The sequence below is a fragment of the Sorex araneus genome, chromosome X, assembly GCF_027595985.1.
Source record: "Sorex araneus isolate mSorAra2 chromosome X, mSorAra2.pri, whole genome shotgun sequence".
NCBI lineage: Eukaryota > Metazoa > Chordata > Mammalia > Eulipotyphla > Soricidae > Sorex > Sorex araneus.
The window spans coordinates 223,319,619-223,332,528 of record NC_073313.1 but is presented as its reverse complement, the minus strand read 5'-3'; the positions used below and the strand labels follow the sequence as shown (position 1 = coordinate 223,332,528).

General features: G+C 42.5%; 1 protein-coding gene across 2 annotated transcripts in view; it reads right to left on the bottom strand.

The window, feature by feature from the left end:
* MFSD6 (major facilitator superfamily domain containing 6) overlaps window positions 1-12,910 on the bottom strand; it is a 78,998-nt gene that overhangs the window by 41,875 nt on the left and 24,213 nt on the right. For both annotated transcript variants that reach the window (XM_055120965.1, XM_055120963.1), the window contains exon 2: window positions 10,782-12,397. In XM_055120965.1, the coding sequence (XP_054976940.1) occupies window positions 10,782-12,343 (1,562 nt within the window). In that variant the 5' untranslated portion in view covers window positions 12,344-12,397. The remainder of the gene's footprint in view (window positions 1-10,781; window positions 12,398-12,910) is intronic.

Genomic DNA, 12,910 nt, shown 5'->3' with positions numbered 1-12,910 from the left:
TGAAGTGAAATTTATCAGTTACGCAGGCAGTGGTGGGGGGGTGGGAGCTATATTGGGTTTTTTGGTGGTGGAATATTGGTACTGGTGAAGGGACAGGTATTTAAGCATTGTATAACTGAGACATAAGCCTGAGAACTTTGTAACTTTCCACATGGTGATTCAATAAAATAAAATAAATAAATAAACAAATGAATAAATAAATAAAGAAAGAAATGCTTTTTTAGAAAAGTATGCTTTTTCTACAGAGGATAATTACATTGATACACCTTAAACAGGCTTAGTCTTTAAGCTATTTTCTAATTTTAAAAATACCCTTAAATAAAGAGAATACATTTATGTAGAACCAAGAAGGGTAATTGTGAGTACTTTGACAAATTCCCTTAAAGAAATAAAACATTACAAAGTGACGTTGTCCTTGTCCTCTTAGTTCTTCTTCTTCCCCTCCCCTACTTTTACATCTTGTCCAGAAATCTAGAGCTAATATAAATTCTAAATACATTTTCTCCCCCAAATTTAAATGTTTTCTATACATATAGAAGTGTCCATAAAAAAGATCTACATAAACTATATCATTCTAAAACTTGTTTTTTAAATATGCTATTAAAATCTCATAAATTGTATCATTCTAAAACTCACTTTTTTTTCCATCCAACCTTAGAGAACTCTACTGAATCATTGATCTAGTTCACTCCTTTTAAGTTCTTCATAATAGCTACTTTATGAATAGATCATATTGAACAGATTCGTTTCCCAGTTATGGGCAGACTTTCATTTTTCACCATTAAAAGCAGCAGTGAGCCAGTAAGCAACCTAGTACATTTCTTTCTGCATGTGTGGAAACAGTTCTCAAGGCCATCATAACTTTAAAGTCAATTTTTTTATCATAAGAAATGTTCAATCTCAGCATCATCGTGGACTGCTGAACTCTTCTCCACTACGGTTGCCTAGGTAATGAAGTTGCAGGAACTGTCTTAACTGTGGCTGGTGCACGGTTTGCTAACCAGTGTCTGGGCCCATGAGAGAGTGCAGGGAACATCTTCAGTGGTCAAAACCACAGCTTATACAGTACGCCTGCTCCCTTTAACCCCAGAAGCCTCACTTAGCCTAAGCAACTAAAGTTGGAAAAGAAAACCAACCAAATATGACTTAACCAAGGCCACGGGGTCACTTACACTATCTTACAAAAGGATCTTTTGTTTCCAATTATGAATAGTTTAGTGATCAGTAATGCTGTTATTAACAAGTCAGCCTTGTAACGATAATATGGTAATATATTTCTTTGTAAAGATTCTTTTCAAGGAATTATAAAAAACCCAAATTGCTCCCTTTCAACTCTTGATCGTAAATTCTTTTACTTCTGAAACTCTATAAGCTTACAGTTTAATAATGAGAATACGCAAATAGTTCTGAGAGGCTTTTCTTCTAAAAATGGGTATGAACATCTTTAAAGATAAAGTGAAAAAGGAACACAAAAATAGAAACCTACCCACATATAAATAATAACTAAAATTATAATTATCCTATATGCCAACTATTATGGAGACAATAGCTTAAGCCTAAGAACAGGATGTTGAGGAGAAATGCTTATTTGAAAAGCATAAAACTCTTAACTTTGTAAACTTCATGACAAGTATACTTGTGATATTGTACTCTTACTGTATTTTTTAAATCAAGAGTCTTGCAACATCTAAGAAGGATGAAAAGGTAAAAAAAGGTCAACTGAATTTCTAACATGCCAGCCAATATTACTAACAATCACCATGTTTTATCTTATTTGGTCTTTAAAAAAAATCCTCAAACATAAAGTAGTGCTACAGCAAAAGTGAGGGATGCAGGTACCTTTATTTTTTTTATTTGTTTTTTTTTCTATATTTTGGGAGATACACTCAGATGCACTCTGGCCTTACTTCTGCCTCACTAGCTAGAGGTCACTCCTGGGGCTCTGGGGACCACATGTGGTGCTGGGGAATGAAACAGGATCGGTTGCATGCAAAACAAGTGCCCTACCCGCTGTCATATCTCATCCACCTGCAATTGCCTACGGAACTCAGATGGACTTTTACCTAGGGGATCTGGTTGGCTGATTGGTTTTCATTATCCTTCTTAACATCAGACAACAGGGGCAGGTATACATAAAGTATATAAGCAGAGTTGATGAGTTTCTGACTACAGTGGTCCTAGAAGAGAGAGAAGCTACTCTTAAGAAGCTGCTGCTCTGCTGCTCAGAGTCATCCTTAAGAACCAAGCTGCTAGTCACGTTGGCCATTTGCACTGTCACAGTAGATTTTGCTCACGGCACCACTATTTATTGAAAGCGGCAAGTCAGTGACTTCTTTAAGGTCAGGGCTCTTAGAGGCAGAACGAAGCTTGGACCAGGCTACCAACTCCAGGCCCATGTTGGTGAGCACAATATGACTTCGTGGAAAAGTACAGGAAAGAACCTCCCACTAGCAAAAACAGCGGTTTCCTTTCTGTACTCCCTGCCCCTTTTTGTTCTCTATATTTTCTCTTCTTTTATCTTGTTTTCCTCTCCCTTGCTTCTGTCTTAAGTCAATTTGTTGACACCCAGAGCCGGTGCCTGGTTCTGGAGATGGTGTTGGAGGCGTGCTCAGAGAGGCGATTAGTCCTAAAGCAAGGTATAAACAGATTACAGTGATGACCATACCACACGGCTAATGCTGCATCACAAAAGGTATTCTTGTGCATGAGGCTTCATTCAGAAATAAAGCACAGACCATACTTCATTTTGATCAGACATACAATAATACTTGGTTTCCCATGATCTATTTTTCTCCTTATAGCACAGATTTCCTTGTTGGTTACATCTGTACTGAATCTATATCTCCAGCCCTTACCTCTCCACTAAGCTTCCGCCTATAATTGACAACTATGTTAGAAATTCCCATTTAGATGTTCTAACCAAAAAAAAACAAACTATAAATTCAGTTTGTTCCCCTAATTCTGTATCCCCTTCCTGATTTCCCTACTGAATTTATGGACCCACCATAGCCAGAGTAGAAATGTGGGGGAGGGGAGGTCTTTTTCCACACCCAGACCATTCTGCCCCTTTCACTTCATAATTCATATATCCTCGGATAGCCTCCCTCACTTTCAGCTGCTAGTGCTGCAGTTCAAGCCTAGATCACCTTTTCCCTGAATGCTTCCCGGGGGCTGGGGGGTGTCCTTGAATCTAAGTTATCCAAGACATTGGAACAAAATGAAGGCCAAGGATCCTTGCTATTCAGAAATTTGCTGTGGTTCTTTTCTGCCTCTAGGAATAAAGTGGGTGTTCCAAATTCTAGCATTGTCCTTCAATCTCCCCCATTCTTTCTCAGTTCAGCTCAACTTGGTGAATATGTTGGGACATGTCTGCTCCTTTGGAGGATATATAACATCATTTTGAATTAATCATGACTTTGACTTTACTGTTTTACTTATTAATTAATTAATTAATTAATTTTTGGCGATAAAGTAATTTTAAGCACTGATGAGACTATACAGCAGGTAAGCCAGTCAGCCCTGGTTTAATCCCTAGTCTTGCATATTGTCCCCCAAGCACTGTCAAGTGCAAAGCATGGGCATAACCAGGTCTAGCCCAACTCCTCCCCCCTGCCAAAAAAAAAAAAAAGAATCATTTTAAGGAAAAAATCAGTGTCTCTGAGAAATAATATAGGACTAGGAATGTTGCCCAGTGGTAAAGCACAAGCTTTGCATGTAGGAGGTCCTGGGTTCAATCCCTAGTCCTCCCCCAAAATAAAGAAAAAATTGGTAAAGGTCCACCATCCTTTTTTTAATAGGGGGGTCACTCCTAGCAGAGGGTGGCCATCTTGGCCAAGCTTTACTGGGGCGTAGGAGTTATACCAGGGCTCCAGTTAATAGGGCAGGAGTGGCTGGTGCTTGAGATGTCAGGGATGGAACTCAGGGCTTCACACATGCTAGGCACATGTTCTACCATTTGAGCTAAGTTCCCAGCCTGCTTTGATTTTGAGTTAAGAGTCCAGCTTTTCCCTGCCTCATGAGCTGGGGGAAGAAGGCAGCCAGAATATAGAAGGGATCACTGAGTTATGATGGTTGGAGGAATCATTTGGGGTGGGAGATGTGTGCTGACTCTAGATAAAGGACCAAACATGACAGCCTCTCAGTATCTATATTGCAAACCATAATGCCCAAAAGTAGAGAGAATATGGAGTAAATTGTCTGCCATAGAGGCAGGGGGAGGGCTGGGAAGGGCGTGTCGGATACTGGGGACACTGGTGGTGGAAAATGTGCACATGAAAGCTTTGTAACTGTTTTTCAGGGTAATTTCAGGGTAATTCAATAAAAAAGAAAAACTTTACAAATTCTATCATACCATATGCTTCATTATCTATTTTATTTTCAATAATAATATTTGTTATCAAAAAATTTCCAAATTACAAAGCATTGCATTGCAAATTTTACAAAAAGACCTTTTAATTAAAAACTAAAAAAAAAAAGAGTCCAGCTTTTCTATGTCCATTCTAGTCCTTTGAGGGTGATGAAGTTCTAAACTGCTCAAGATTGTGTGGAAGTCAGGAAATACTCTTTAGGTTCCCATCTGTGTCTTGATCCGGGGACTGGAGTGTGGCAGCAGAGAGGCCTCTCAGAAAGGCTGCCCAGAAGAACCGAGAGCCGCGGCACGAGAAGCAGAGCCTCCGCGCCTATTGACTGTGATCCTGAGGTCTCCTAACCCATTTTGGCACCAGAGCAGATGCTTGAGCCATGCATTTTGACTGTGAACTGAGCTACAACCTTGTGCAGCCCGGGGAGGGATTTTTTTCCCTCTCCACCCCATTTTTCTGAGCGAAAATGGCGGCAGCGGCAGCAGCCACGCGTTGAGAGCCACCCTCTAAGACCCCTCCACCAGGAGGTAGGACTTTCTTTAGTGACGTAGCCTGTAGGTGGTCCTGGGAGGGGGGGTGTTCCCGGCGCGCCTTCCGCCCAGAGATGAACCGAGAGCCGCGGCACGAGAAGCAGAGCCTCCGCGCCTATTGACTGTGATCCTGAGGTCTCCTAACCCATTTTGGCACCAGAGCAGATGCTTGAGCCATGCATTTTGACTGTGAACTGAGCTAAAATATTAGCAACCCAAAACCGCGCGGCCGCAATCGCGGCTGCGCGGACTCAAAGTCTTCACTCTTACCAATGAAGAGAAATTATTAGATGATGTCTATTCGGCAGGCCTTATTGTTGGGGAAAATTTCCAATCAATAATAGTGAGTTCTGTATGGAAATATGAAATGTACTCAATATATATAGAGAATAATGGGAATATCATTAGCTACTTAGATGGGGGGTGGGGTGGGAGGGGGGTGTATTGGGGTTCTTGGTGGTGGAACGGGTGCACTGGTGAAGGGATGGTGGTTTAATCAGTGTTTGACTGTGACTTGAACCTGAAAGCTTTGTATTTTTTTCTTGTTTTCACGGTGGTTCAATAAAATATTTCTTTAAAAATAAAAAAAAATAATAATAAAAAAAGAAGTTTTCCTTGGCCTGAGGATCTCTGGTGGGGTCTGAGTATTGAACCATTTGCTGAGATTAAATTTTCTGAGTACAAGTAAAAAAAAAAAAAAGAAAAAAAGAAAAGAAAGGCTGCCCAGCAGGACACAGAGGTCTGCTGGGCCAAGAAGAAAAGGCTGACAGTAGGGGTGGGTGGGGGGGGGCGGCGAAAAGGCAAGGAACAGCAGGGAGGAGGCTGCCAAGAATTCCCCTGGAGTGTTTAAGTTATGAGCAGCACAGGCCTGCGGAGAATAAGCCACCCAAGGGGGCTGCAGGGAGCAGTCTCCACAGCTGACACAAGATATGGCACAGGTGAGAAAAAGAGAGCAAAGCATGCCGGGGTGATGTTTTCCATCCTTGCCTCCCTCTGCTTCTCCCACCTGAGCCTCTGTGGGCTGCACGGGATCAACACCGGATGTGCACTGGAACCAACTGGAGCAGCTTTAGAAGGTTTAATGTCTGGATATTGCCCAGAAGTGCACCCTGAGTACCTTTATGAAGCCCTCCTGGTGCAGCGACTAGCTGCAAATCCCAGTGGAAGCCCAGGATCAGGTCCTGGGAAAGACTGGCTGCAGAGCTCAGAGCCTCCTAAGAATGCACCTGGGATCAGCAGAAGACCCAAGATCGTGCCGTGTGCATTTCCTGCTCTTTCATATGGATGGTCCTTTGGCATGTTTGTGAGCCTTCTCCCGAGATAGGAGCTCCCGAGAAGAGCATCCTGTTGCCTCTTCTGGGACTTACCTCAGCACCTCCCCAGGAGCTCTGGATTCCTTCCCTTACTCTGTTGCCCACCTGCCTCGTGTACTTCTTTCTTTCCCAAACAGATGGGCTGGCTTATTTGGATACCTAACTATAATTATGTTATAATTAACAGCTAATACTATTTAATATATTATTACTCCTGCCAGATATCCTCTGAATAGCAAAACTGACCTGGAATGTTAGTATTCCAGGAAAATTCACAAATTAAGCTGATTTCTAGGTGTTCCTTCAAGTGTAAATAGTCAAATAAAGGAGAGATGGTCAAATGGTGGATCATCATGGTTTACCAGTTTGCTGACTATTAACTGCAATGTATTTTGATCATAACTCTACTCATTCTTCTTGATCTCTTCAGCAAGGCCAATATAACTTTTAAGATGCATTGATGTCTACTTAAATGTCTCGTTATCAAAGTTTGCATATTAGCCTAGAAATATACCTGTTGAAAATCCCAAAGTCTTTTGATTAGAAACCAAAAGAATATACTTGGTGTGTGTGTGTGTGTGTGTGTGTGTGTGTGTGTGTGTGTGTGTGTGCACTTACATACACCACACCTGGCAATACTCAGGAATCACTCCTGGTTCTATACTCAGGGGTCACTCCTGGAGGGCTCAGGGTAAACATATGGGTGGCGGGGTCAAATCCAGGTCAGCGGCATGCAGGGTAAGTGCCCTACGAGTTATACTATCACTCCAACCCCAAGAAATTTACATTAGAAAAAAATGGATCTTTAAGCATGGATATTGTTTTCCTGAGAAAACCACTTTCTCACGGACAAAATCCAAGGTCAGATATCTACTCTGCATAAGCATATGTATGTGTATGCTTATACTGATACATTATTTCCTTTAAAAAAAAAACACAGGACCAAACTGCAGAGCCATTAAAATACTAAGTATTGGTACTTTGGACAATGCTATTCTAAAAACTGTTTTCTGGTATGATTTTTTTTCTTTACTATGATACAGCAGGAGTGGAAGTGTGGAGTAGCAGGTCATTTAAATCTTACCCATGGAACACAGGCAGTCAATCAGAATAGGTAATGGGATGGCTGGGGGGTGGGATAAGGCAGCAGATAAAACTCTCTCTCTCTCTCTCTCTCTCTCTCTCTCTCTCTCTCTTCTCTCTCTCTCTCTCTCCTGCTCGCTCGCTCCATCTTTCACAGGAAATTAGTAGACTGTGTGGGATGAGACAGGGAAGACATTCTCAGGACAGGGCAGCATCATGGACAGGACCAGTGATGTCGTTCATGGATAAAGGAGAGGCCTGGACATAGGGGAGGACCCAGACCATGTACTTTATCTGTACAAAAAAATCTCAAATTTAATCTACCGAGTTTTGCATGCAAATCTTTCATACAATTCTCAAGAACCCACCAACGCAGAAAAATCTGCTTTTGCACTAACAACTATGCATCCATTTAAAGAATTTGCAGAAGAGTCCCCTTTGCCTGGAACAGAATATTCATTTCAAATAAGGGAGTCACCATGTGTATATTTGGGAGCAGAGGGTTGGGCCACACCCAGTAGTGACTGTGCTTAGGGATTCCAATTGGTGGTGGTCAGGTGACCATGAGTGGTGCTGAGGATCTATCCCATGTCACACACAAAACAAGCACTTTAATCCCTGTACTATCTCTCTGGATCAGTCACAGCACAAGAAAACACATAGAGAAAGGCCACTGATAGATTGCTCCCGATGATTCTTTAAGGAAACATATACACTATAAATGAAGAGATAGTTTCTCCTCATTAACAATTCAATCTCTGCATCACTACCCTTTTATTTTGTTTATTCGTTTTGGTTTTAGGCACATTCTGACTGTGTGCAAGGATCACTCCTGGCAGGGGCCTGGGGGAACCATATGGGGTGCTGGGAATCGAATCCAGGTTGGCTGAGTGTAAGGCAAGTGTCCTACTGTCTCTATCACTCCAGCCTCCTCATAGCACTTTTAAACTCTCAAATCCTAACTTCCACTGACAGACTGGACTCCCCACCTTCCCACCAAGAAAAACATCTCTGTTCGGCCTGAGTATATGAGCCTAATCTCAATTCAGATGCCAGTATTTTTTTAAAGTAGTTAAGAGAATATATCTGAATGGACAGAATTAAAATCAGAAAGGGGTAAATGACCACAAATTGATGGACTCTTAGGCTCTTGGGAGCAAGAATGTGACCACAAGATCCTTCTTCCATCACTTTATTAAATAAGAAATGGAAGCTCCTTTTTATATTTAAAGCCAGAAAATGAAGGTTGAGCTCTAGGTTTTTAAGTAATAAGTAACTCATTACTCATGAAAGAAAAGCATGGGGTAAGCTTACGTAATTACTAAAATTAGTAGTAAACCCAGAAGAATTTTAACATGAAAATATATACCTCAGACAAAAGACAAAGAGAGGAAAGAAACTTTTCTTAGCATGTGAGAACCTAGCAATTCCTTTGAAAATAGAATCAACACGCCTACTCTGTACTGAATCAACATTCAATTAATCCTACTGCTGATTAAATAGTGACATCTAGGAACTCCACTCATTGGTAAACTTGACTGGGTATGTATCTGGGGGAAAAAATGACTGTGATTTAAAGAGACTATTAGCAAAGATGAGATCCTATTTGTTTACATGAGCTAAAAAGACGCATTTAATTCATCACAGCCATGCTGCAAATACATCACCCAGACATGACTACGTTAAAGGCCTTTCCAAGTTCTTCATAGGAGAATCTTTCCACCAAATATGCTTCAGGGATGCTGCATGTCTGGATCCGACCTGAGTCTAACTTTACAGAGTGAATGAAAACCAAACAAATTAAAGATTTGAAAAAGAAGAGGAAGAGCACACAGCTTCCCAAGTAAGACAAAAAGAATCACAATTGTTTGGGTGGAAAATAATGATTGTTAGTTGAAACTTTAAAAATAAGAGAATATTTGCGAGGGGTGTGGCTCAGTGGAAGAGCACCTACATGCCTTGAATGTATGAAGTCCTGGGTTTGATCCCCAATAGCACAAGAAAAACACACAAAAAGCATATTCAAAAATATTTTCTGCAGTGAGAAAAGGAAAAATTAAAGGAAAAAAAAGAATTCGTGCTTGGGGCTGTACTGATAGTACAGCAGGTAAGGCATTGGCCTTGCATGCAACTGACCCAGGTTCAATTTCTGGCATCCTCTATGGTCCCCTGAGCACTGCTAGGAGTAATTCTTGAGGACAGAGTCGGGGTAAGCCCTGAGAATTGCCAGGTGTGTACCCAGAACAAAACAAAACAAAACAAAAAACAGAAGAATCAGTGTTCACATCTTGTTCACATCTCCACTTTAATTTTTCATGAAAGCAACAAATCTAGGGTCAGAGATACAGTAGTAGGGCACATCCTTGCATGAGGCTGACCCAGTTTCGATGCCCAACATCAAATATGGTGCCCTGAGCCCTACCAGGAGTGATCAATCCCCTAGCAAAGACCCAGGAGTAAATTCTGAGTACCTCCAAACAAACAACAAAATAAAACAAAAACCTACCATACAGACACAAATGGTAGCTTTATTTTAGTTCCCGCAAATTTAAAGATGGAAGATTTAACTTCAGAAATTGACTAGCCATGCTTTGCTTTCAGGTGAGAATGCTTAAGAGCAAGGTTCAGTTTGGATCACTTCAGACAAACAGATGGTGAGAAACATACACAAGAAATGAGAACTGTTTATTGATTTAAGAGATTATATAAGAAATTTCAAGTGAAGGGAAAATTTTGCATGTTCCCATGTCTTCACACAAACCTACAAATATGTATATATATATTTGCGGGGGCAGTCACACCCGGCAATGCACAGGGGTTACTCCTGGCTTTACACTCAGGATTTACTCCTGAGAGTGCTCAGGGGACCATATGGTATGCTGGGACTCGGACCGGGGTCAGCCTCGTGCAAGACAAACTGTACTAACTGTACTACCCACTGTACTATTGCTCCAGGCCCCAGATATTCTTATAACCAGAAGATAATTTATGTAAGATTCCACTGCATGTAATACCATGAAGTTTGAATTATGGTTCACATCACAGCCTGATTAAATAGAATGACATCGTCGCATACTGTATACTCAAAAATCAATCTAAGTCAGCAAGTGGTGGAGAGTTACCAAAGATCAAAACAAGCTGATCCTTCTAATTCTTTCCTCATAAATGCATGAGAAGAACAGACTCTTCAGGGCCTGTGGAATAACACTGAAATAGCAATCCTATATCTGAAAACACTCACTGGCCGAGTTTCTCTGTGTACAGAAAGGAAGCGGTTTCTAGGGTGTGTTTACTGGAGATAACCCAACTAGCTCTGCTCCTTCCTTCCTCCAGTTTCTATTTTAAAGAGGAGCATAGAAAGCCTCCTCCCCATGCCCTGCCCAAACCCACCCCAACATAAACGAGCACATTCTTGAACCTGCTAAAAGAAGTCATCTCTGGAAACCAGGGTGTGGGGGGGTGTTGAGGGGCAGGAATTGCGAGCAGGTTCTTACCTGATGTGGCCAATCAATTCAATAAGCTTGTGACTGAAAAAATAAGCCGTCAGCTCAGACACGTGACTCAGGACGGAGCAGACCCCGAAGAGGGTGGTGGTTCCATTCAGGTCCTCCAGGTGCCAGTAGAGAAAGGTGAAGACGAAGCCGTAGCCGAAACCCATGAACCAGGCCACAAACAGCACGGAGCCGTACTGCACACCGCAGAGCAGCCGGATCAGGTCCCAGAAGTTGAAGGCCTGCGAGTGGCTAGCGGTGGTTGGCGTCTCCTCCGAGGACTCGGTAGAGCTGTTCCTCTCCACCTGTGGGATCTCCACCTCCTTCCCTTTGCTTTCATTACTGTTGAAGTGGTTGTAGCGGAACCGGAACTGGGTGGCGACGATCAAGGCCATGGTCATGAGCACTCCAAAGACGATGAAGACGATCTGGTAGTTGCGGTACTCAGGGGGCTTACAGCCCTTTCCGTCGATGAACACGTCTATGTGGGTGTAGTCAATCCCGATGCCCACAGAGAGCATGGCCAGACCCCAGCCCAGAGACCCCCACATGCGCTGCAGTCCATATCGGTCCCGGTGTTTGCCCAGGTACTGGAGTGTTACCGTGTCCACAATCGTGACGGAAGAGGCACTGAAAAACTCCCCGATGATAACAACGACCAAGATCACTAAGAAGATAGCTTCGACCTCTTGCTGATCATACACGAGGGTGACCTGATCAGAAGGCAAAGGTTTCGTGGTCGTGAGAACAGCCGTGGTGGTCAACCTGGTCACATTTCCTGGGTGGGTCGGGCTGGCCGTGCTTGGGCTCAAGGTGAAGTCAATCACAGCGCTGGTAGCTTCGTCCGTGTGAGGCCACAGGGTGGGTGTGGGGGTCTTGTTGGGAGCGATGGAAGAGACGGCAGTTTCTGTGAAACTGGAGTCTGAGCTGTTGAGCAACTCTGGCCAGGTGGAAGAGAGCGGGCTCCTTTTCTCCCGAATTCTCTGCGCTGTGCTCATCGGAGGGGTCGCAGAAGAGTTTGTTGGCAGAGTGGTCAGTGGGTGACTTGAATTTGTGGGGTGAGTCGTTGGGATAATCTTTGGTACGCATCTCAAGGTGGCAGGCTTGACAAATCCGATGCCCAGGTTGAATAACACCCAACACAAGAGGGAAAACAGGAGGACAATTTTGCCTTTTCTAAAGCGATCTGCAACCACTCCCCAAAAGGGGGCACTGCAGAATTCAATGAAGTATCGAATTCCTACGAGCAGTCCACTCTGGCTGGGGGACATGCCCAGCTGCTTATAATACACAGGCAAAAGTGGGTAAAGAGAGCCATAGGCGGAGTAAAAGAAAAAATAGAATACCTTGGAAATGAGAAGATCGTTGTTGATTTTAACACAATGCTTCTCTATCCAGTCTATTTCCTCATCGGGAATAGCAGCAGTCTCTGTGGACGAGGGCGTTTCATTTGCAGGCGGCTCCTGCTCCCCGGCAATGCCGTTAAAGGGGTCAGCAAGCACATATTTTCTCTTCTGCTCCTCTTCATCGTCCGTCAGGATGGCGACTTTATCATCCGCCGCCATGGCTTCTCTCCACCATCAGAAAGTTTTATTGCCTTCAGAATTTTGATGATTGATCTGGAAAGTGAAATTTTAAAAGTTGGCTTAGTGATGCAATCACAGTGGAACACAGAGCTTCAGCATCCAGGAAACACTTATTTCAAACACTAGCTATGGAAGAACAACTGCGGGAGGGCATTCACATCATGTACCACTTATAGTCATACAATATTGATAAAGAAAAATTGCTTTCAAAAAAATCAAATGCTCTTGTGTGGCCACAGATGGACTAATTACTGCTTCTCATTGCAGGGTGCTAGCTCAGATCTACTCTCCATTTTCACACTCATTCCTAGGAACGGTACAAATATTAAGGATGATATCTAAACCAAATACAGGGTATAAAATAAACTATTTGCAATTCCTCGGTCTTACCGCTCCAACAAGTCTATAATACACCAGAGAGTTTATAAATGTTTGAAAATAAAAGTTACTAAAATAATTGTTTTCTAGAGAAAAACAAATCATTCCTGACTATAACCATAAATCTAACAAGAAAGAAAGAGCAACTGCACATGTTTGCAATGGACC